Consider the following 25,751-nt stretch of genomic DNA (forward strand, 5'->3'; position numbering starts at 1 on the left):
GGAGTTCCAGGACAACCAAGACTACACACAAAGAAAGAAACCCTGTTTCCTATCTCCTAAAACAAACAAACAAAAAATCGTAATATAAAGATCTGTGTTTTCCGATGGTCTTAGGTGACCCCTGTAAAAGCGTCATTTGACTCCGCCCCCAAAAGGGTTCGCCTCACAGGTTGGTTGAGAAACACTATAATCGACATCCCTGTGCCTCTTTTTTCTCATCCATGAAACTGAAACTACTTCAGACTTTTGCTTTGGCTCAAAGTCCAAACAAAAGCAACATGCTAGACTTGCTAAAATTTAGAAAGCAACCCGTCCCCGACCATATTCTTATCTAAATTTATAATGCTTGCACTCATTGGCCTTTGAGGGATCAACGTGACACTTCCCACTTGGGCTCACTGTGTTTCCAGAAGAGAACACATCCACACCGCTGTGCTTTCTTCTCTCCGGTCCCAAATCTCACCCCCTTAACCAACTGTCTCTCATACGTAGTCACAGTGCTCAGGGAAGCACTTGAGTCGACATCTCTATGGAATAATTCTGTTCACTTCCAAACAGTCGCCACCACACCTCCCCACTCACCAGCCAGCACACAGACACTGTGTTCTTTGAGGATCCGCCATCTGAGACCAGGTCCTTAACAGCATTATCCCAGGTCCTAATGCTCTCTCTTCTATGATATAAACACCTTTTTTCAAAGAGACAAACCAGCTGCTGCTTAGAGACTGCGTTAGCCATCTTTATTGCACTCAGAACAACTTAAGACACACACAGTGGACATTCAAACAGGTGGTGGCGGTGGGTTTTCTGTGTTCGTTTTTAATTCTTTTTAACTCAGTTAAATTTTTATTCAGTGAAAAAAGTTGACACCAAGACAAAAAAAATTATCTTAAAATTGTGCAACAATGTAGTAAAATCTTCAGCAGAAATCAGTGACTTGGAAACCTTAGCAAGGCCATTGAAGTTATAAATACCTAATTTCACTTTGGAGAGAAACAAGTACACAGTGTTTCACTTTAAATAAGAGCAGAACAGGCCTTTATTTTGCTGCAGATACTTCTGACTTTGCCTAAAGTGTCTAATAAGTCTTAACAAGAGTCTTTAGATGAGGAGTGACATGGGATATCTGAGGGTAATAATGCTCCACTTCAGCATTCATGCGCAGCCCACTGAAGTTATCACACATGAAACCGGTACCATTCTAGGGTAATCACTCGGCTCTGATGATTAAATTTATCATATGGCTGCTCAAAACAATATGGGCAGGAACACATGCAACCGATCCTCCCTCAGGTGCGTTCAGCGGTGGCGTTCCAACTGAGGACGCACCTCTTGACTGTCTAGCCCACAGGGCACGTCTCTTGCGACTTATCCCGTATCTCAGCCTTGCATAGGAAGTAGTCTATATAAACTTAATGCTCTGGCTTGTATTACACAAAAGTTGTACCTGAAAAGCAGCACACACTCCAGCTAAGAAAAACATAGTTGGAATGTGGAAATACAATCCCAACACAAGGAAGCGCCTGCAGAGTTCAGAGTCGATTCTTACAGCGGCCATGGGGATGGAATTCAATTTTGTTATGTGTCTGGATTTCTCCTGAGGGGAACCTCTCTTCACCTCTCTGCAGAAGGAAGAGAAATCTCAGGAACTCACCATGGCCCTCTTCATGGGACAGAGAACTAACCTATGAGATGGGGTTTGGGCCCAGGGAATAGAGTTTTACTAATTGTGCTGACCACTGGGGGCCATAGGAAGGCAGGATCCACCAAGGAGACACTGGTGCTTATCTGTAAAGGGCTCAGCATTACCACTGGCCTTCCTAGCTCCCTTCTAGACACCTAGTGTCTTCTGAAGGGCCTGTTCTAGAAGCTGGAGAGTGTAGTTTAATCTAGCAGGCCACTTATCTGGAGAGGAGAGAACAGGCAAGTGACTGTCCCCTGCCAGCTTGCAAACATACCTAGTGATGCAATCAGAGGTAGGCCTGAAGAGCCAGTTCTCCAAAAGCCAGAGTGCCAGCCAGTTGCCCGGCAGCAGGCCAGGCTCTCCGGCTTGCTAGGCATCGAGCAGTCATGGACAGTCTCACCTGTCTGCTCAGATGTGGCCTCTCCACAGCCCTTGGAGGAACTCTCCTCTGTCACTGCATCCACATAGACCCACATCCCACAAAGCTCAAAGGGTAGTCAATACAGGAAGGAGAAAAAAACCAGTTCCCACACGGTCCACAGGAAACCAAGTACATGGTATTCCGGTATATTCCATTCCCTGTGAGGTGGAAAATTTCCAAGATGACACATAGCTTGGTTTTAACTTCCTATAGTCACTTCAACCTCTGGACTCTTGCAGATGATGTGAATACATCAAAAACCTCCACAAAGCTAAGCAGAGGGAAACGGGAGTGCGTGCTTGAAAAGTTCACAAAAATATACAATTTACACATAGCTGCATCTATCTGGCTTAGTCTTCAGGACCTCAGCTCTGCTATTTATATAAAATATTCTAGCCTTAAATGGCTACATGTTTTCAAACAGCACAGTGCATCTTCCGAGGAGAGGGGTTGTGGTGGGTCTGTACAGTACTATGGTTCAGCATCATGAGGCCCTGGAGACTGGCCTCAATGCTTGGCAACAACTCACATTGCCTGCAGGAGACATATGCTCTGTGGAAAGGCTTGCCTGCAGAATAATAGACAATAATGCCTCAGAGCCTTTTACACCAGCTTCTACAAATGCCACCAAAAACTTGGCAGGAAAAGAAAAGGAGAAAATATACTTTCCTAGCAGTTCAATTCAATGGCTTGCCTCCCACCAGACTGTTAATCTTTCAGCTACTTAAAGACTTCATTTAAGCGGAGGTGGTGGGGCTGGAGGAACATTGAGCAAAACTTCAAAGCAAGACAAGATAAAGCTGAAGAAATTCCAGTCTGGGGGAAAAATAATGAAAAAGGGGGTGAGAGGAAAGAAGAGAAAAAAAAATAAGTTGTAAGACAACTGACTCCTTTTTCCTAGCATTTGCTACCAGGAACTACAGCCACACAGCACACTATGTATCATCTACAGGTCAAAATGCTCATTTAATGCACATATATATCCTAAAAAAAAAATGGCTCTTATTTTCCAAACAATCCTCAGGTAAATTGAGACTCTATTCCCACCAAAGAATGATACTTTTAGTTAAAAGAAACCAAGCACTTGTGAGGAGGGACACGTTGCATGGAAGGGGAGGCAGGTTTCACAAAACTTGCATATAGAAAACGTGTTCAGAGGCATAACTTTGGAATATTCGCAGAGCTTGCTGCTCTTCCGCTGGGAGGAAATCCTCAGTGAGTTTGTTCATACATCACAAGTCACGACAAGCTGGACATTGGTGCCTACACGCTGGATGGATGGGTGGGTTGAGAAGAAGTCCACAGAACTTTCAAGTGGCCGGTGACATGAAACATGGCGGCGGGGGTGGGGGTGGGGGGGTTTGCTGTGTTTAGACACACATGGTGTCTCACAAAGAAAGCAAATGGACAAATCTGCTGATGGAGAAGGCAAATGTTTAGATTACCTCCATCCCTGGCAATACCTACAACACTCTCTAAGGATGGGTGGGGGCACAGGCTAGGGAAGTGGGGGTCGGGGGGTAGAGGAGGGGTAGAGTGGGGATCCAGAGAAGGCACTGACCAAATTCAAAATGACTGCATATATCAGTATGGATTTTTGAGGACAATTCAGTGGCTTAAACCCAATATACAATTTTACATTTGAAATTCTTTGGTGGTGAGTAAAAACAAAAGGAAAACTCAAATTAAAAAAAAATGGAGACATGGCATATTATATTTGCAATGCATATCTATCATGGCACAGATCTAGAACTTTCTCCCACAACCACAGTAATTTTTTTTTTCAAGTGACAATGATCCCAGTGTATAAGAAAGCAGTGTCAACACTTGGCAGCTTCCAGAGGTACACTTTCTACAGAGACATGCACAGTAAAAGCCCACAGATTCCTAGAAGACAGGGGGTGTGGCTTGCAGGGCTTTCTAGGCTATAGTTCCACTGAACTGGAATCTAGCACTGACCCAGAACTCTCTCCTGCCAAAGACCTGTCCCTGACATGAGCAAACTGAAACGGACTACTCCTGCGTCCCCTGCCATGGGCAAGGGGCCCTTCACACCAGGGGTTTCAGAAGACCACTAAAATATGGCCTTATGCAGAGTCCCAATAAATTAACAAAAACAACAGAACAGGACCTTCCCCCACAAGACACCCACACACTTATGTAAACTAAATCCAAACAAAAGGTAAAATCTGAGCAGTTTTCAAGGAGAAATGTGATTCTGCCCATCACTCTCTCTCTTGAAGTTTTTATTAAATCCATTTCTGCGTCTTAGAAAAATAAAAAGAATGGTCATTTTAATGAACCAAAATGATCTCACAGACTTAAAAGCATGCCCAGCAAGCACAGCTCTGTAAGACGACATCAGTGTCAAATCAAAGCAACGTGGTCACTAAAATCAACCTGGTCTCAAGTTCACAGTTGATACAACAAAGTTTATTCATTCCTTTCTCTCTTTTTTTTTTGTTTGTTTTGTTGGTTTTTTTTTTGTTGTTGTTGTCGTGGTGGTGGTTTTGGCCCATATAAAAATAACATGTTGCAACTCAAAGTGCATCTTTTAAAATAAACCATCAACTATCTTTATCAAATAAAATATTTACACCATTTGGTTTCTAATGAGAGAAGCTCCTTCACGCTATCACCATGGGGACATCGTCTGAGAATCCAGTTATCATAGGAGCATCTTCATCGTCCTCTCCTGAAGACAAAACAGTCAGGCCTTGGTGAGTTCCGGCAGAGTTTTATATGACCCCACATGCCACCGCTCTGCCCATGCCCACAGCCTTACAACACCCCCCAGCTAAACCAACACGTTAACTAGTCCTGAACCAACACTAACTAGTCCTGAACCCAGCTTGGCTTTCTTCTGCTCAGGTCACCATCTTCCCTTCCCTAAGTGACCCAACTTATTTTAATATTTTGAAGTAAAATCTGTAGCAAGATAAATCTCATCCCCTACAGCTAAATGGGTGGGGCGTTTCTCTTACTTGAATTATCTGTCCCCTTTCTCTTTTGAATCTGAACTGCTCTGAGGACACAGAAATGGGTGGGGGGGATTGCTTAAGAATTTTGAGGGCAACTTCCCAGATTTCATGGCTGTCCCTTTGAGATTGCTGTTGCTTGGCATTTAGTGACTCTTGAATGGCACCCTAACAGGGAAACCAAAGGGAGTCATTCATGCAAGGCACTCCAGGTGCTTGCTGATTAGCAAAAGTAAAATCAGAGAAGGCGAGGGCATACAGATGATCTCACATGGCCACTGGAGGGGGGGGGGGGAGAAAACACACTGCTTCATAAAGAGAAAAGAAGCGACAGGGGTCTACAGGGAAACTCACATCTGGTGCCTTGAGTTTGGGGAAGCCTTTCCCACACTCACTTTATGACATGACCTGGCTACTAGCTCTCTGGGTTTAGGGCTTGCAGCATGCAAGACTTCTCAACGGGGATCAAAGGGTTTCCCTTCCTCTTACTGTCCATCACCCCCACACAGAGTAAGAGGAGGCTGCGCTTGCTCGAAATGGAAAGAGGTGTGGCTGACTGAAAGGCTTCACACAGAAGCTGAGTGGAGATGTGACCCTTTCATCTTGAAGCCCTCCAGAGGGAGGATTAGACCAGGGTCAGTTGAACACACTTGAGGATTGTTTTGAAATTTGGGGAGCATCCAAACCCAGGCACTAGTCTTCTCTGTTCAAAGGGGACCCTTCCACTTCTCCCTGTTAGGACCAGAACTACACAACTAAAGAGACTGTGGCATTTTGATTAAGGAAAGATCCCAGACAGTGGGAACCCTGGAGTGACACCTGTCCTGAAAGGCTGAGCTGACAGAATCTTCCCTGATCACATCTCTGGCTCTATGGTGTTTGCCCCTGGTACCCCTGCCTACTTACCCAGGTCATCCCCAGAGGAGAAGATGGCCGAGCCCAGCCTGGAGCTGTAGTGGCTGTTGGCGAAAGCAGTAAAGCTGCTTTGGAGGCGACGGTGCTTCGTGTAGAGGATGGCAAAGCCGACACCCAGGCTCAGCAGGATCAGGAACAAGATAGGAACCACTACAGCGGCAACATCTGTAGACCTGGCAGCCTGGACCGCGGCTGTATCTCCACCTGTGGAGCCAACAGTTCCTGCCAGTGAGCCTCCTACCTGAGGGCCCGAAGAGGATGGCCCTGGCAATTTCTCCAGGCCTCACCAGAGAGAGAGAGAGAGAGAGAGAGAGAGAGAGAGAGAGAGAGAGAGAGAGAGCGAGAGAGAGAGAGAGAGAGAGAGAGAGAGAGAGAGAGAGAGAGAGAGAGAGAGAAGGAAAGCAAGCCAGCCCAGAGTTTGCAAGGGTTCCAACACAACCAGCTTGCTTGTCTTGTGTGACATGTTCCAGCACATGCGTGAAGCCTGATGTTTTCCAAATGCTTGCCATGAGCCCCTAGACCGTGGGCCTTGCACATGCAAATACAGTAATTACATTAGACTCCTAATCACTGCCTTGTTGGTTATTTAGATAATCTCTTGGAAGGGAGACCTTTGTTGGGACATCAACACTGATTTCATTAGCATTATTACTTAAGGCCGCTTGCTTGCCTACATAAGAGGATGTGAAATCAGACCACTAATTAACGAGATTGCAATTATTTCCCCCTACTTGGCACCAAAGTCACTCCGCAATTACCTGAAGCTCCGCAAACCGGATTCCTTCACTGAAACACTGACTCAACAGCTCACCAAGTTTTATGGGTTTTTTTCCCCCCTCTCTTTCACTTAAGTAAAAAAGAGAAACAACCTTTCTATATACATTTGACATTTGTAAAAGCTCATTACTCGGCCTCTTGGCTGTCTATAACCTGACAAAGATGCTGCCTTCTCATGGTCTTAAACAAATGGTGACTCCAGATGGCTTACAGATAGACAGGTCCTCACTGGGGCTCTGGAGAAAGGCCATTCTCCAGCTTTCAACTCCACATCTGTTGGAGTTGGGGTCATCCTCTTGAGAGTGAGGAAAATTTTCACATTACAGATCTTGGAGCTAGCCTGAACTTAGGGGCAGGAAAATGGAGCTATGCAGTCAGTTTTGAGCCAAAGAGGCAGAATGACCTTTCCTTATGTATAGTTACTATAGACCTTGGAGTTGCTCCCTGGTGTAGGGGGAGATGGCATAAGCAAGCTCCCCTCTCACAGAGAAAGCATCATAGCTTCCCAGAGAGAGCCAAGCAGACACAATACCCATGAAGATGGACCAGAGAACAGCCATTTCTTGTAGGTGTAATCTAGCAATTCAGTATGTATGGCTCTATTTAAATTTCTTTCATTTTCTGAACATGAAAAAAGAATAGCTCCCAGCCTACCCCAATGGTGAGGTGGTAAATTAAAGAACTACTCCCTGGCTGGACTTCTGAGGGTTTAATCAGCCTGATTCCCTAGAAGCAGCTGCCAGGGAGGGGCCTCATGACAGACAGTGTCTCTCAATGTGTATTTCACAGACTAATAACTGGTTTTGTTTAAACCAGGGTTATTAAGGAAAAAGCATATTATCACGAGTTTTGCTGCTTGCTTTCCATAGGACCTTCCCGAAGCTTTGACTCCACCATGACTCTCTAAGGGGAGGTAGAAGAAGGAAGTGTTCATCCTCGAAGACAGCGGTTCTCAACCTTCCTAATGCTGTGGCCCTAGGATACAGCTCCTCATGTTGTAGTGACCGCAAATCATAAAATTATTTTTGCTGCTCCTTCATAACTATAATTTTGCTACTGTTGTGAATCGCAATAATTTTGGAGATAGAGTTTATCGAAGAGGTCAAGACCCACTGGTGGAGAACCACTGCTCTAAGAGACTGAGGCCCCACCCCTACCCCAACCCAGGAAGGACTGTGAGGGAACACTTAACAGCAACCCTGCCAGGCTTTTGGCTAGAAATAAAGGTACTTGCAAAGCCTAGTGGTAAGATATTTGTTGAAATCCTGGCCAAGCTACCACAATGCAAGTACTTTCCTTATAAAGCAGCAATGTGACCTAATGCTAGTATCTGTGTGCCCCAAAGACAGAGATCCCAGGTCATCACAGAAAGTGCTAGCTGTCTGTGGTGGGAGGAGCTAACGACATGGGGAGTTACAGGTCTATTAGCATGTTCAAGGCTCCCACAAGTCTCATGAAAACCGCCAACAAAACTCCTGTTTGTCTACCCCCGATGGTTAATCATCATGGTGAGCTTGACTGTATTCATTCAATCATGTGAAAGACTGAGGCATATATCTGGGTGTGTGTCTCTGAGGGCCTTTCCGAAGGAATAAGTAGGGGGAAAGACCCACCTTCAATGTGAGCGGCACCATCCCCATGGGCTTGTAGCTTGGATGTAGTGAAGGAGGAGACGGAGAGGGCTAAGGACCAATATTCCTCTACTACTAGCTTCCTAATTGCTAATGCAGCCTAAGCAGCTGCCCCAGACTCTTGCTGCCATGCCTTCTCCTCCATGATGGGCTCTGTCTCCTCCAACAGCCAGGCAAAATCAATCTCCCACTCTCAATGTGCTCCTTGCTATGTAGCTGGTCACAGTAGCAAGAAAAAAAAAAAAAAAAGCAACTAATAGACCTACTGAGTTTCCTAAATATAGTCTCCTTCTTGCCCTTTCCTGAACTGTACACTCTACGTGGTACCTTGCAATCCCAGTACTTACTGTACTAGTACCATGGCCGGTCAGGAAGTATTTATTAACTCCATCGGTACGCGACTGAATTGGCACCTAAGTGATTGTCTTAGGCACACAGATAGTACTTGAAATGTGTCTTAGAAAGATCATCGGGAAAAACCATCGCATCCCTCTCCTTCCTCGGAGCAGGACACACACACACAGGACGGCCCCACCGCAACTCACCTGAGCTCAGTTCATCGTACAGCAGCACTGCGGGCTCCCCACAGATCTGGCTGCCGAAGAGACACCGCGCTTGGACCGTGAACGTGTAGTTGTGACCCATCTTCAGGTTAGACACTTTAAAGAAATTGTCAGTCGTGTTCCCAAGGTACACGGTGTGATTCATAGCACTGTCAAACACGTGGATCTCGTAGCCCTGCAAACAAAACACCCAGTGGGCCGACCGTTCAGGGGTTTGAATAGAGGGCCTGATGGTTTCTGTTACTGGCTCCAGTTATAGGGGAGTCCTTACTGCGGGGGTTTATGGATGCTGATACACGTTGTTTCTCGCTAGCTCTTTCGATGATGTGATTGAGTTGACTAAACTCAGAAAGCAGGATTTTCCCTACTGACAATGTGCAGGGAAGGAAGTGCAAGGTATGGCCTGCAGGAGAATCATGGCAACCGTCACACGCTCAAAGGTCCAGGCAGCAGCTGCTTGTGTCCAGCAATACCAGTGCCTCAAAGAACCCGAGCAATTTACTAATACTTTGAAGTAAGGGATTTGACTAATGACATCTCCTGGTGGCAGTGGGCACCGGCAAGACTCGGGAACATGCCATCAGAAAAGGAAACACGTGCCTCCCCAGGACAAACTGCTGGAAGGCCACTGCCATTCACTTCCTGTCTCCTAGCTTTCTAGCTCTTTGCAGGCTGATCGCCAGAGTCAAACAGCCTGGTATTGACAGAGAAGCACGTAAGCAGCTCGGTGGCTCTATTCACAAGAGGACAGTATGAGATAATCTCTTCCCCCACTGCCTCAGGAAGTCCCAGACTGTTGTGCTAAGAAACGGACAGGCCAGACCCAAGATGCTGGCTGGGATCAGATTGGTGGCCAGCTTCTCTGCTGCCCTCCAACACCCCAGTGTCAAACTCTGTCCACATCTGAGCCCACTGGGCAATCAGCCTCTTGGCTCCTACCCCACTGACATGTCTCTAATGCTAAGCCAGGAGGAGGAGAGGAGGGCACGCCATATCCCTGCCAGCATCCTTCACTAGAAATGGAATACTGGCCTGTACTCTCAACCTAAAGCTGGGCTCCTGCTGTCCATACAGGCTCCCCTAGTGGCAAATGGCTGTCCACATGCCTGGCACCCCACCCTTTCTTATAAGCTAGTAATGATTATTTATTATCATGTAAATCCAGTGTAGAACATCTGACATATACATAAAGACACAAATGAAACAATGTACACAACCATCAATCACCTTTCCTTCTGTAGTCCTCCTGTTAGGCATTTATGTTTCCTCTTTCTTTCTATCATGAAGCAGAGTATATGGAACTTTAATGCACTGCTCTCTCAAAGTAAAATCTTAGAATAACTAAACCAGGGAATGTGAACATTTCAATGTGTTTTTTTTTTTTAATAAGTATTATCAAAAAGCCTTCCAGAACTTTGAACGAACTTATATTCTCAGTGTCGTTCCCTAGACACTTCCCACACTGGCATTACTCTCCCAGAGTCCTTTGTAGGCTTGATGTCTTTGCCATTAGCTTGCTAGGAGCCTTTCTTTTCCTGCTCCCAGCTGCTGGAGTGCTTTACTGCTCAGTACCTTGTCAACACTGGAGTGTTCCTGGGTAGATTTCATAGTCTTAAGGACATTCAGCATGTAGATATCACAGCTGTGGGAGCTGTGAGGAGGCTCAAAGTGTACCTGAGCCTGGCTCTCACATCACACTGCGGAAAACCCTTGGGCTCTTTGCCTACACTGTTCCTCCAGGTGACCACAGCTGGACCATCACAGCCCTACTTTGCTTTCAAGGGGACTAAGCCAGTTCCAATGAATAATGAGTCCACCCTCCTGGGCAAACCTCTTGAATCTCACTCTCCCTTCCTTCCCAGGCTGTCAGAATACTGGCCTGCCAATAGCAAAACAAAGGTGTTTTTTTCATATGCCAACAAAGTATCTTCATGGACTTCTTGCTCCTCCTAATGACTCTGAGGGGACGCTGACAAGGTACTAGATGGAGAGTGTGACTCAGCTTCCTGGCACTGGAACCACAGCCTAGCTGTCAAAGGGTCGGGGAAGGGCGGGGCGCTTGGTCCCAAGGCTGAGCACAGTCCAGCTGCAGGAAGCACCATGAGTCTCCTACCCATCTCTTTCTTCCAAGGACAAGCGTGTGGCCGTGAGTGCTGAATACAGAGGTTCTCACACTTCATGGGCAGCATGAGCACTTCACTAATCAGCAAATGGTCCTCTCGTTCTCAAGTTCATGCCCATGCCCGCTGTTTGCCTTCCTTCTTCACGCTGTCTGCCAGCCTGCTGTTAATGAACTCATGTCTAAAACAGCCTCTCAGCTAGCGTTCCAAAGTCATTGAGGATGCACGACGAACTTACCCTGGTTTCACTGAACTGCTTTTCTTTTAAGGCGAGGCTTTTCCAAAAGAGAAGAACGTGGTCATTTTCTGTGATGATTTTTAAGGCGTCGGGTGCTGATAATGAAACTAAAACAGATACAGTTAGTAGACATAGATCTGAGCCTTTGTTTCCTCATCTAGAAAAAGAGGCTGAAAAAAATGCTCCCAGCCTCCAAGGGCTGCAATAACCATGGGATAATGAAAAACAAAACAAAACAAAACAAAACCATGAACACCGCTCAGTATAGCACTAGTGGTGGTTGTTATTAGACCTTTAACCATGAACACCGCTCAGTATAGCACTAGTGGTGGTTGTTATTAGACCTTTAACCATGAAATCGGGACATAAGGCAGAGGCAGCAAGGACCAAGGAGAGAGAACAAGTTATGTCTGAACACAGGGCCCCAAAGAGCATGGAGAGTGGCCCAGGTCTATGACATGCATCCCCAGCCTTAATGGGCCTGAACCCCCACCTGCAACTGTTGACATTGTTTGCTGGAATCTAGGCAGTGGAGTCATGACTCACTCACTGGGCAGAAGACTAACCAATCCTCTATCCCACAGCCTTATGGTCTCCTCCCATTCTATCTGCCTGATCACCAAGAGGGCCACTGTGACACAGTCCAGGTCCTCACTGGGAAATACTGTGGCGTTTAACTCTCTTGAGCATGCCTCCTTTCCTCCCCTAGCCACGGTAGGACACACTAAGGGAGGGCAGTGTGAGAAAAAGACTCACAGAGACTGGGTGCAGCTCAGTGGTAGAGTGCTTACCTAGCACTCAAAGACATCCTGAGTTCAAGCCCTTGAATTGCATTATAAAAACTAACCAACCAAATGAACTTCAAGCATGCAGAAAATAAGAGTCTTGCTCAGACGACTGAGTCGTGGCCCCCTCACCCAAACCCTGGAAACCCCACATCTCTGCCTTGGTCTGCTGTAGCATGGACAGAGAAGAACCGTGCTTGCATGTCCTACAAAGATACTACGGCCTTCCTCTGTGCCGAGGTCTGCGGGCATGAGGTTGCTCAGTGTGCAGGAAGGCCTTTCTTCCTTTCCACTTACCTGTGGTGATTTTTATGCTGGAATCCTTGCTCATGTTCCCCAGCTGGACAATAATGTGGTATTTTCCTCCAGGCTCCAGCTTGTTAAGGCTGTATTCCACAGTACTGTTGCGAGATTTGACTTTGTAGCTCCTATCCGTCTTTCTGATCAGATCTTTCACTGCAATGGCGTAGAACTAAGACAGACAGAGGGAGGATCTGAGTAGCAGCCAGAGGCAAGGCCTTTTACGTGAAATCAGCTCCTGATTATTAATACCTTACACAGTGTAAGTGCCATTGTCTTAGTCACCGTTCTATTGTTGTGAAGAGACACTGTGGCCAAGGCCACTCTTACAAAAGAGAGCATTTAATTGGAGTCTTGCTTACAGTTTCAGAGGTGAGTCCATTAACATGGTAGGAAGCATGGCTGTATACATGGAACACTAGCTGAGAGTTTTACATCCTGATCCACAGGCAGAGAGTGAGAAAGCCTGGGCCTGGAATGGACACCTCAAGGCTCACCTGAAGTGACACACTGCCAACATGGCCACGCCCATTCCAGCAAGGCCACACCTCCTAATCCTTTCGAACAGTTCTTCTCCCTGATAACTAAGCATTCAAGTCTATGAGACTATGGGGGCCATCTTTATTCAAAGCACCACAGTCATGTAACAGTGAGCATACCATCTTGTTCAGGGAGTAATGACAAGAGACAACGCGCGTGCATGTTACATACAGACGCAATCCTTTTTCAGATATGTTCAATGTGCGGTTGGTTGAATACACAGACATGGAACTCAGGCACGGGCTGACTTTTCTGAGCCTCCAAGTCTGACTCAGGTCCTTCAGAAAGTCTTCAGGGCAGCTAGGGTCTATCTTATAACAAGTATACATTCCCAGAACTACACGCACAAGTGTCATAGAGAAGGGATGGGAAGGGAGGAGAAGGAAAAGGGAAAGGAGGAAAGGAGAAGAGAGGAGAAGAAAAGAAAGGGGAGAAAGAGGAAGCAGGAATGCAGAAAAGGGAAACGAGGGAATGAAAAGCAGAGGAGGAAACCAAAACACTCTAGGAAAAGCCACACCAATTGTAACATCAGCAGCCAGGCTTCTGTCTCTCCACTGTGACAACAGTGTCTGGATACCGACAGAGAGGAGACATGGATGAAGATGCTCAGCTCCAGCTCTAAAGCACAAACAGCCCTAACCTGTTCTCCTAGGCTGCTTCTTATTTAGGGAGTACGGAAGGAAGGGGACACTTAGGACACACAGGAAACCTGATCACCAGGGAGAACCCGAGAATCAAGAGGTGTCTCAGCAGCCAAGAGGAAACCACACGCTGAGGTGTATGGATGAAGGACAGAGGTCAAAGAGGTCCAGAGCAAGGAAGAGTGGGGTATTCCCAGGATCAACATCCTGTCCTATTTTTTGGCAAGGGATAGAAAACTCTGAAAAAGTCAAGATGGTAGGTGTTTTAGGCTTTGAGGGTCTTAGGAGCTCAACCACAAATAATTCTATCGCACAAAAACAAGACACAGGCCATATGTACGCAGATGGGTATGGCCTTGGTTCCAATTAAACAATAGTTTAAAAAATTATCCATAGGCTGGATTTGGCCTGCAGGTCTTCAAGTGCTGAGCTCTGGTTGATGGAGGAGATTGGAATAGCTGAGGAAGGGCAAAGAAATAGGGTGTCTGGGAACAATGGAGGGGGGACAACTCAGAAGGGGTGCCCGTGAAGATCTGTCTTTGACCACACAGAAATGGGGACAAGGCCTGCTGAGCTCAGCTACTTCCTGTGTCACCCGTCACACGACCTGACCCCTTCCACCGCACTCCATTTACCCACAGCACGCTAAGCGTAAACACGGCGGGCTGTATGCCTTCCCACTCACCAGGTCCTGGTCAGGAGAGTCGTAGGGCGATTCCCACTTGATGACTGCTGAGGTTTTGCCTATTTGGACTGCGTGCAGGTGACGAGGTGGAAGCCTGCTGTCTGGGATCATCTTCACTACGACGTAGTCAGAAGAAGGCCCTAGGTAAGGGATCAACACCCGGACCTAGGGTCCAAGCACACACAGGAAAAACAATACCACAAGGGCTCATGCAACCTCTGCCATACTGTTTTTTAATAAGCTAGTGACACATGACCCCAAATGAAATTCAGTTAGCACAGAATAATATAAAATAGTTCCCTGCCTGACCTAGACCATTTTCCTCTTTTATCTTCCATCCAGAAATGCCCTAGACATATGTAAGCATAGATACATGATATATAAACACAGAAACACACAAATGCATGTGTGTGCATGTGCAGCCTATCTTTTAAAATTTTTTTCACACAACTATGCTTCCCCTCCTAAAAATTCATAAGATGGGTTCAGATTTTTTTCCATATGGAAACATTCAGCATTGCCTTCTTTTGGACAGTGCTATATATTCCACTCCACGGATAAGCCATAATTTATTTTACCAGTCTTTTCTCGAAAGATTTAGGTTATATCAAATCTTTTGTTCTCACACATAATACTGGCTTATGTGCTAGCTACTTTTCTTTTTCTTTTTTCTTTTGTCAATTGGACACAAACTAGAGCCATCTGGGAAGAGGGACCTCAGTTGAGAAACTGCCTCCATCATTTAACCTATGGGGAAGTGTGGGGGGCATTTTCTTGATTGATGACTGACATGGTAAGGCCCAGCCCATTGTGGGCGGTGCCACCCCAGGCAGGTGGTCCTGGGTTATATAAGAAAGCAGCCTAAAGAAGCCTTGGGAGGCAAGCCAGCAAGCAGCACTCATCTATGGCCTCTGCATCAGCTACCGGCTCCAGGTTCCTGCTCTGACTTCCTTTAGTGATGGACTTTAACCTGTAGGATGAAATCAACCTTTTCTGCTCCAAGTTGATTTTGGACGTGGTGTTTATCTCAGCAGCAGAAAGCAAAGTGTGGCAGCCCACATACCTTCTTCCATGTCTTGGCCCACACACGTGTAACAATACAGACGTTGGATTGCTAGGAGTGGACTCTGACAAAGGCATTGATTCGTTTACCAACGGACCCATGCTCCACCACTGAGCTGCATTTGGGAAACTGACTGTGGGAACTTATAAAGAAGATGACCCCAGGTCCCCAGGTCCCCAGGTCCCCACTCTACTAAGGCTGCGCTCAGGAGACCCAACGCTTAAGAAATCTCCTTTAAAGACAGGAACCCCTGTTTCCCTGGTGCAGAAAGCTTACCAGAAACAAATACTGCTCATCCTTGCTGACAATGACTGTCTTATTGTGGAGCGAAGTGGTTAAACTCCTAGGGTTTTGGTAGAGGTCAAGGAAGGATGTGGCATAGAAAATGCCATAAACCTGGTAAAAGCAGAGAAGGGAAAAGGCCATCAGCTTATGGGTCAATGCCCTCAAGTTGAAATTGCCGACTTGAGACCTTGGAAGTAGTTCTAAAGCGCCCAGAGAAATCTTCCTTCAACCTTTACTATGTTGATCGCACTTGGGAACGGGCAGGTGTGTGTGTGTGTGTGCACCTGCAAAGCTGAGCATGAGCAGCTCTGGTTCTCACAGAGCTGCTTCTTGAGGAAGGATGGGCAGGGAAGGAAAAAAAGCACCAATTCAGCCAAGAGAGCAAATGAGAAGCGCTGGCTGCCATTCCAAGCTCTGCAGGAAATGTCAGAGCAAAGAGGGCCAACCAAAGAGGGGTGACATTATACAATCCAACAGCGGTGACAGGGGAGCTGAGGGGCTACACTGAGGGGTCAGAAGCTGTGGTGGGAGTTGTCGAGTGAGTGTGGGAATCTCAGCAGCCTGTGGAGTGGACCCAGGAGGGCAGGTTTTCCCAACCCTCCCAGTTTTCCTTTAGGGGAACCCTGGTGGGAAGAAGTCTGCATTCCCTACTACTGTGAAAGCTGAAAGAACCAGAAACAAGGTGTCAGCCAGTGAGATGTATGCAGGTGTCAGCCAATGAGATGTAAGCAGGTGTCAGCCAGTGAGACGCAAGCAGGTGTCAGTCAATGAGACATAAGCAGGTGTCAGCCAATAAGATGTAAGCAGAAGTGCCCAGTGGGAGGGTCTAGCAGGTTCTTTTAAAGGCAGGACAGGCCCTAAATTCTTGCCCTCCTGCCGCCTAGTATCCAGACAATGACTGCAGCTCCAGCAGGCTGTCTGCCCAGATGACCTTACAGATGCACACCACTGGCTGGAGATGGCAAGGCCTGTGTCCTCTCCAGGGTGAAAGTGTGTTGCTGCAATAGAGGCCCTAAACTTGACTTGACCAAAGGCGTATTTAAAGCACACTCTAGGGGTCCATGTAGGAAGCTGAGGGGATCTCAAACCAGGGAGCTGGACTAAACAAGGAATGACAGCTGAGTGAGTTCAAATGGGAAGGAACACACTGAAGAAGAGAAAGTAGGATTAGAGTACTTCTTCCCCCGAGTATATGCGCAGGAGGCCAGGTCCCTGAAGGTACACATCTGCAGGTACCCTGGGCATAGAGAGGGGGCTGCCTGGGGATGTCAGCGTGCCAGCAACAATGCCACTTCCTGTAACTCTGCTCAGAAGAAGGTCTGGAAAAGGAGGAGCTTGGATAGTGAAAGAGGAAAGGTGGCCTCCTGGGGCCAGTTAACCAGGAGGCGGGAAGAGAGAAATTGAGGGGATCCAAGGTTGGAAAGCAAATGCATATGGCATAGCAAGGAAGGAACAAGGGGGACAGGAGGCTTAAATGGGAGGCCACGGTCCCAGTAGGGGCTTGGTGCTCATAGGATTATCTCATTATAATAGAGCCCATGGTACACGGGGTAGGGTAGCTAGTGATGGGGAAGGGCTCCCAGAGCCCATGGGAGTCAGGAGACAAGAGGAGCCCCTAAGAGATGGTGAAGAAGCCGACCGTGAGTGCTGCCAGAGTACTCAGTGAAGAGACAGGAGCAGGTGACGGCCACCCCCAGGGGGCCTCATTGGACTCATCACATATGAAAGCTGGTGTGTGACCAGTGAACACACGAGCCAGGGCACGGCACAAACAGGGGGGCTTTTACAAGTTGGCATGCAAAGAGAGGCTCTAGCATTATGTGACGCGCCATTGTTCTGTAGACCACACCTTACTGCGGAGGACTGCTCAGCGGGACAAGTGTGCCTGCACCAAGTTGAGCCTATTAACAGAGAATAAACGTCTCCTTGTGGGTATGTATACTCTCCCTCAAGGTAAAAGGGAGTGCTAAGTGCTAAGGCTTGGACTTTTGCCCCTGTCTCTTGCTCAGCATCACATTGTGGGGCATGTGAAAGAGCAGAACCATATTATATTAAAGAATTCAATCAAGCTCACTACCCAGGATGAGTTCCTTAGTGCATGAATACAGCACCCCGCATGCGTGGTCTGTCTACCCAACGACAAACATCAAGGAGCTGTCTCCAAGGCCAGCAGAGGGAGGTCAGGGATGCAGGGCTGCCTGGGACGACAGGTCCCTTCAGAAGGTAACCCTGAGCTGGCAGGTGGCTTGTGTTTGGGGAGAGACGAGAAGCAAGAGCAGAGACCGGGAAGAGTCCCGTGGCTGTCCAGGGGCTTACACTTAGGGAGGGTTCAGACAAACTTGGGATGGTCGTTCTTGTCCACTTACCACATTCTTGGGGCCAGTCCATGTGCACTCCACGGCAGTCTGGTTGATGGCCTTGGCTTTGAGACTAGGAGCAGGTGGACGGATGCCTCTGGTCAAGATGTGCTCAAATGCCAGAGGACTGTCCCCCAAGTCTGTCTTGGCCCAGGTAGAAATCTCATAGGACGTGTGAGCTGTCAGATTGCTAACTGTGAAAAGAAGGAAGAGGAATGTCAGGGATGTGTATATGTGGCGAGAGTGTGTGTGTGTGTGTGTGTGTGTGTGTGTGTGTGTGACAGCCAAGAATTTGCTTGGGTATGCACACCCTACCTTTCAATAGTTTGCAAACTCATTTAATATTTTACTGCTGTTTAGCACATGTAACTCTTAGAGACTAGGTAACTTCTAAAGCTGACTATGTGGATGTACAATTGGCAAAACACTCCTGCATTTATTTGGCCTTGTGTGACAGGAGGCCTGAGGCTCACACCCATCTGTAGGAAATCAGAGAGGGTCTCAAAATCTGGGAACGAGGACATTCATTTCTGTGTCTGCTACAGGAAACACTGGCAGGTAATGGTGCTGGGGGCTGGGAGTCATTTTCTACAGTGGTGTGGTCACTGGTAAATTGCCCCAGCACATAACCAACCCCAGTTAAACTCATAGCTACAAGCCAAGCATTCCACTGGTTTAAGGCGGGAGGGCTGCCAGCATGAGGTCAGCCTGAGCTAGCAAATGAGTGCCAGGCCAACCTGGGCTACATGGTATATGAAAAACCAAGGGCTATGATCTAGTTCAGTTGCAGAGAGTCTGCCTAGCATGCACAAGGCCCTGGGTTCAATCTCCAGCACTGACAAAAGGAAATAATAATAGAAGATGATGATGGCCGCAATGACAAGAGCATGTCTGTGGTTTCTGTTTCACAAGACTAACAAGGAGGGACTAAAGCTCTGTTTGACTGTCCTTTTCAAACAGGCCGAAGGGAGGAAAGGAGGAAGCTCCCAAGCTGCTCACAGCACTCACAAGCAGCTCTTGGTATTGAAGGTTTTCCCTTAGAAATACATTAACATCTTCCTGTGAGACCATCTTCAGATAAAAGAATTTTAATGGCTCTCACAGTTTGCACAGACCTAAGTGAGGACTGGACCACCTCCTCTTCTCACCTGCTTGCCCGTCTGTGCAGTTAACAAATCTTTACTGAACGCCAATACACACCAGGCCTTGCCCTACCCCTTACTAGCTGTGGGAGAGTAAAACCAGAAAGAACGCAGGTAATGGAGTCTGGATTCTTACACAGTGTAAAATCATCTACAGGAGTTACACTGGCTCCTTACAGGCTCCTCCTCCTCTCTTGCCCCAGCTTCCATTGAGGGCCACCAGGGTTAGAAGGAGGTTCGAGGAAAGACTCTCTGCCTGAGGTAGGAGGACGCAGGCAGCATCCTCAACGGGCAAAGACTGTCCATGCACAACCATCTCCAGAGAGGACCCACCCATTCCCAGTCTCCCAGCGCCCACCCCCCCCATCCCTGCTCCCAGGAAAGCACCGATCTGGCTTACTCCTCCCTGCTCACAGACCAGCGCAGCTCCAAGGCGTTACCTTTGTGAGACAGGGAGCTTCCTTGGAAGTTCAAGGTTTTCTTTTCTTGCTTGTGGGCATCAAATGACCAGAAGAGGTTCACGACATAGCCATTGACCTGCCAAGAACCAGGAAGCATGTGACATAATCAGCCGACACAGTCAGGGGACACCCTGACACACCAGATGCAGTTGGTCCCCTCAGCTGCCTCCTCATCTCTTTCGGTGGACAGGTGTTTCTTCTGATTTTTTCATCAGCTTCTATTTGTGCTACCATTAAATACATTCAGTTATTTATAGTAAATGCCAGTTAGGGGGAACATCTCAGCTCAGGTTCACCTCTTAGTCAAGGTCAAGAGGTCAATACAAAGGCCCACAGAATCAGGAAAGACTACCATCTCCAAGAGTTCTCCATTAGAGAAGGTTCTGAACTAAAAACCATCACATGTGGGACAACAAGAAAAAAAAATGTCTTCATGACTAACACTACAAAGTTCCACACTTCTAATAGGCCTCTTTGAAGTTAAGAACACGATATAGTAAATGTACTTAAGTGAATGGCACAAGGACCCTGAAGACCACCCTGCCACAACATCATGGATGGAGAGGGATGGGATGAAAAACCAGCAGATGGGAAACAAAATTATGGAAGTGGATTTCAATTCGAAAGATCACAGGGACAGATAAGCAGGCTATGCAGACGGGTGCTCAGAGGGACCAGTGGTGGCACACGAGGAGTGACTGGGTGGACATAGAGATACATGACAGATGGGTTTCCAAGGCATCTGATTCTCCCAAGAAAACTGCTCTACCACAATGGGAACTTCAACATTAGCACTGAGTACGAGGAAATCCAATAAAGCTGAAAATGATAGGGCACACATAATCTGCTCACATCAAGACTTTTCTGCACACTGGGAGCTGTGAATAGTTTAATTATATGGTTAAAGAAGAAAGGCACCAGGCCGAGGCAGAGTAATTACATGTGGAGACTCAAGTTGTTCTTCATGGGGGAAAGGGAACAACCCAGGTCTGGTATTTCAGCTCCACTAGACCAGGTCCTTCATGTCTCCTAATCTCCCTGCACTAAGACATGTGAGTTCCCACACAAAGGAAAGCCCCACCCAGCTGCCAGTCTGGGAACTCCATATTACCTTGATGTCACCGTCCATGGTCAGGGTAAAGCTCAGAGAATTTTCATCGTAGCTGTCAATGTGGATATGCGGGGCTCGGATCACTGAAAAGAACAAGGAGTCAAAGAGAAGCCACGCCATGGAGAGTGAGGAAGGCGGGACCTCACAGCTGTCATCTCAACAGACAAAGTGGCCTTGCAGCCAGGGAATAAAGAGCACACCTTTATCCAGCCATCCCTTCTACCCCCATTGCCCTGACTGAGGCCGGGCCCACCCTTGCTTGCTGAAGACACAATCCTGGCAAGCTGGTCAGCTGACCTGGCAATTGGACTGAACAGAAAAGTTTCACTGTGCCAATGTCCCCACATAGCCCAGCTTCGGCCTGGCTCACGAAGGGTCAGGATCCCTGTCAATGATGTCTTTATGAGAAACCAAGTTCCAGCCTCCCCCACGTCCTATTGAAGGATGGGACTTGCTGAAGGAGAAACTGTAAGTTGTAAATATGTGTGCTGCAGGCTGGGAAGGAAGGTGGCCTCTGGGATTTGGCAAACCTGAGTTCGAGCACTTGTCCCCCGACACATACTAACTGGAAAACCATTCGTGCAGCCTAGAGCTGGGAAAGTTAACAGTGCCAAGTGCACAGCTACTGTCCCCTTCCTTTCCCTGTTCAGTGAAGTCTTGCTTCATGAGCAATTAGTATGCTCCACAGTTGGGAGCTGAAGCTGACAGCTGGGGGCACAAGGAGAGCATGGCCAAGAGGAAAGGCCCCATGCCCTCCTGATGAGCATCAGCCCAGCAGCTAGAACGCCTGCCCACAAGAAAGGTGACAGTGCTGAGGCTAGTGTCATCTAAAGGAGCCCCAGAATCCAACATGATCAGAAGACACGTGACACCTGGGTATTCAACTCTCAGGACACAGCCCTTCTAAAGGCAAAGCAAGGGAGTTTGGGTAAAAGACATGCTGAAATCTAGGGAGGCCCCATCAGATGATCAAGCATGTTATAAAACCAGGCTTGAAAAAAAAACCCACAGGGACCAGGAGGAAGGCTCTGAGAAGTTTCAGGCAGCCAACTCAGAGCCAGACTGGGAAAGGGGAAGCCAGCATGGACTATAATCATGGTGACCATGGGTAGCTCATGACTCTCTAGAGCCTAGTTCCCTCAGGTACAAAATGAGGACAGCAATACTTCTTCACTCACAGGATTCACATAAAACCAAAGGCACAGTGTGCGGCACACAAGAAGCACTCCACACAGGGCGGCCTTCTTACTGGAGCCAGCATTAACCTGCTGCCTTCATCGTGAATGAACCTGGCTGGCATCATGGCTGCCTTTGTTCTTCATCTTTCTTCCAAAGTCACTAAGACCCCGGGGACAGATGCCTCGGGGCAGAGCTACCTTCTGGGCACAGCCTGACCAAATCACGGGAGAGGAGCTGAGACTCGGCAAAATCACAAGGAAGAGAATGAAGGGAACGAGGCTCAGGGTCATTTTCAAATGCAGATTTTACTTGCTCCTACTGAATTGGGGATTTCCAAAGTCCCTCCTTTTTGGATTTGGATGGTCTGTATACTTCAGCCCACAATTTTGTAGAGAGAAATGATAAGGCAATAGGGTCTCAAGGAGAGTGAATTCACAATCTCTTTACTACCTGCTGGATGCTGCCCACTGGCTGGCGGGCAGCATTAACTCTGGCTGCCTCCTACCCTGACCGCCACAATCCCACAGAAGTTAGAGTAACTGAAGCGAATCTTCGTCTCTGAGAGCTCCTCCCAGGCTCAGATGAAAGAAAGCAGAATCACCCAATTGCATCCCATGCCACAGCAATCAATTGGTTTTAATATTTGTCAGGCCATGGGGTGAAAGTCTCCGGAGTCAGAGCTGTGCTGAGGAGACCACTCAGAAAGATGGACTTCCATCCAATGCTCAGTGGGGGCCAGGACCCTTCATGAAGATGCTTCAGTTTACCCACCCTCCATCTGAGCGTTTCGTTCCCACTAGATACCAAGGATGGAGTGAAAGCAAATGGCAAAGTTCTCAGCCCCAAGAGACACACATGCAGGATGCGGAGCATCCTCCTGAGAGGCAGAGCAGCCCAGTACAGGGATCTCAGTCCAGGGGAGGTGTGCACCAGGATGGTTAGGAGCGGAGGCTCTGGAGTCAAGTATGTGAGGTTCTAGTCCCAGCTTTGCCATTTATGTGTGTTCTAGGGCAAGTAACACACCACTTTCCTCTCCCTTGTCTTGCAGCTATTCTGAGGGACCAGTTGGATAAGCTCGTGTGCAGAGCAGTGAATTACGAGCTCCAAGGGTCAGCTGTGGTGCCATGTGCCACTCCCTAACTCTGACATAGCTTGTCAATGTAACCAAGGGAGAGGGGCACAAATGTCTGTGCACAAGTGCACAGAGGGACTGGCATAACGACCTTTGGAAACCAATGCTTAGAGGAAGAATATACTCAGTGGCCGCCCATAAAGACTTCACATCTTTGTAACGCCAAAGGGTGCCTGGGCTGGGGAAGAGGAGGCTCGGAAAAGCTTTCTAACCTAGGCTTCTCCTTTCCAGCTCAATGAAGGTCATTTCCAAAGGGCTTCTCTCTTCTCTAAATCCGCAAGCACTGAATCATTTACCTTTTCCTTTTATGGTGGTGATGGATTTAGAATCGCTCCAGTTTCCTATCCCGCGACTAGTCACTGCAGCCACCTTTTCAAATCAGAGTGTGAGTTAATAGGAAATAAAAGTAATACACCATATAGTAAGAATTCTGAATGAGCTAAACGGCTAAGGCTTCAGCAGTGAGGGCAGAATATATAGAGAGAGTGACCCAGGACATTCAGAGGTCCCAGCAAATGAAATAAGAGAACTAAGAGGCAAGAAGGATTATAATAGTCCTAAGAATATAAAATTTCTATTGATCTATTGTTACCCAGATTCTTCTAAAGAGCAGGTGTGAGTGTGCGTGTGCGTGCATGTGTGTGTGTGTGTGTGTGTGTGTGTGTGTGTGTGTGTGTGTGTGATCTCTGAGCTCTATATCCATATAGAAACACATATACGCATATATAAAAAGAGTCCTAGAGAAATTATCAGTGCAAGGGAGTCTCCAGATATGTCTGAACAGCTTTAATAAACATCCTTTGTACAAAATCTATTTCTTTTCTGCTAAATATATTAATACTCCATTTCATAAGAACCTCATGGAATCGGTTTATAAATGCCCTTAGCACTGTAGCATCCTGCAGGTAATGATAAGCAGAGAAGAGGTGTGCATGAAAAGACAGACCCCAGAAGCAGAAGTAAGAGCTGCATCATGGCAAGTTATGGCCATCTGAGGGGGAAGCTCAACTTCCCTCTTTAAGACCAGGCATTGGGTGTTTCCAAGAACACCAACACTCCTCTCTTAAACGTAAACATAGAGGTGACAAGCGGGAGCCATCTCTCTGTGTTCTAAGACTGGCCAGTGACTGACGAGGATGTCAACACTCACTCTGATGGTATAGAGGGCGTTGGGCAGTAAGTTCTTTATTTCTGTAGAGTTGCTGGCGGCTCTCTGGGAGGCCCACATCTTGGAACCGCTCCTGCTGCATTCCACCTACAGGAAGAAGCTCAGCCTGAGTAGAGGGTAGCCAGAGCTCGGGCCCCTCTAATACCTTGCAAAGATGAACACAGGGAAAGATAGGGCACTGGGATGGCTAGCATTAATTGTCAACTTGAGAGGACCTAGAATCCCCTGGGAGACAAGGCTGTGGGCATCCCCGTGTGTGATTGATTATCTGGATTAGGTCAACTAAGGTACAGATAGAACAGCATTCTGGGATGGATACTGTATAAATGGAGGAAGTGCTGAACGCAGGTACCCATTGCTGCTTCCTGACTGTGGATGCAATGGGACCAGTCATGTCAGCTCTTATGACCTTGAATTCCCTGCCATTGTGGACTATACACTTGAACTATGAGTAAACCTTGGTCCCTTAAGTTGCCTTTGTTGGAATATTTTATTACAGCGACAGGGGAAAAAAATTGGACAGATGTGCAGTGTCCTATTGAATGGGTCGTTTTCCATAATACCAAATCACCTCCTGGTGACAAAAGGGACCCAGAAAACTCTAGCTCTCTCACACACACACACACACACACACACACACACACACACACACACACACACACCAGTGTCTGGACAGTACTTACAATGTACTCACGAATGAGGCCATGGGTATGGATGGGCGGAGCCCAATGCCCAATGATCACACCTTCCTCTTCATTGTTGAGTGACAGCTGGAGGTTCCGAGGGGCATCTGGCACTAGAAAACAAATCAAAAGTCAAGTTCTCCCTGCATTTAAATCATTTGATTATATACATACAAAAAAAGAAAGACTCTACCAAGAAGGAGTGGGGACTGATATATGAATGCAGTAAAATTATATTGCATAAGAATCAACAGATAAATAAGACAAACCTATCTCCCAGCAACTAAGTAGTTTAAAAGAAACCCTGCTTAAAACTTCCCAAACATGCTAGGACTAATTTAATCAAGGAGGTTAATGATTTCTACAATGAAAAAATTTGACACACAGGTGAGAGAGATTGAAGAAAAGACCAGAAACTGGATAGGAAGAACTCCTATTATCATATAGTTTTGTTACCCAAAGCAATCCACATATCCGGTGCAATCCCTACCAGAATAGCAATAACATTCTCCACAGAAATAGAAAAAAAGCACTCTTAATTAAAAGTGAGGTGCAGAAGAGGAAGCAGAAAGATTGCAAGAGCCAGAGGAGATGGTGGACATCAAGGAGACGAGGCCTTCTAAACACAGCAGGGCTGACACACATATGAATGTACTCACAGAGACTGTGCGGCGTGCACAGGGCCTGCAAATGTCTGCATCAGGTGGGGTCCCAGCACTGGGAGGAGAAGTGGACACAAGCCCCCATTCCTAACCCATCAACCATCTCCAACTGACAACCTCTCACAAATAAAAAGTTAGCTTTCTCTAACAGACCATACAAACCACTCTTGGGCCAGGCCCCAGGCCCAGTACAGATGGCAACACAAAATGAACTCTGTGCCATTTGGGGA

General features: G+C 47.2%; 1 protein-coding gene across 1 annotated transcript in view; it reads right to left on the reverse strand.

Annotated features, from left to right (window-relative positions):
- Positions 1-712: 712 nt before the first annotated feature.
- The window catches only part of Sorl1 (sortilin related receptor 1), a 170,253-nt gene continuing 145,214 nt past the window's right edge, over positions 713-25,751 (reverse strand). Inside the window, exons 36-48 of the mRNA XM_052757426.1 lie at positions 24,860-24,972; positions 24,159-24,263; positions 23,305-23,377; positions 20,698-20,780; positions 19,566-19,662; positions 17,993-18,177; positions 15,618-15,737; positions 14,279-14,443; positions 12,410-12,584; positions 11,328-11,434; positions 8,952-9,144; positions 5,990-6,202; positions 713-4,800 (exon numbers count right to left, since the gene is read on the reverse strand). Coding sequence (XP_052613386.1) covers positions 4,733-4,800; positions 5,990-6,202; positions 8,952-9,144; positions 11,328-11,434; positions 12,410-12,584; positions 14,279-14,443; positions 15,618-15,737; positions 17,993-18,177; positions 19,566-19,662; positions 20,698-20,780; positions 23,305-23,377; positions 24,159-24,263; positions 24,860-24,972 — 1,697 coding nt within the window. The 3' untranslated portion in view covers positions 713-4,732. The remainder of the gene's footprint in view (positions 4,801-5,989; positions 6,203-8,951; positions 9,145-11,327; positions 11,435-12,409; positions 12,585-14,278; positions 14,444-15,617; positions 15,738-17,992; positions 18,178-19,565; positions 19,663-20,697; positions 20,781-23,304; positions 23,378-24,158; positions 24,264-24,859; positions 24,973-25,751) is intronic.

The sequence above is a fragment of the Peromyscus californicus genome, unplaced genomic scaffold, assembly GCF_007827085.1.
Source record: "Peromyscus californicus insignis strain IS unplaced genomic scaffold, ASM782708v3 Scaffold_11__1_contigs__length_118956290, whole genome shotgun sequence".
In the NCBI taxonomy this organism is placed as follows: Eukaryota; Metazoa; Chordata; class Mammalia; order Rodentia; family Cricetidae; genus Peromyscus; species Peromyscus californicus.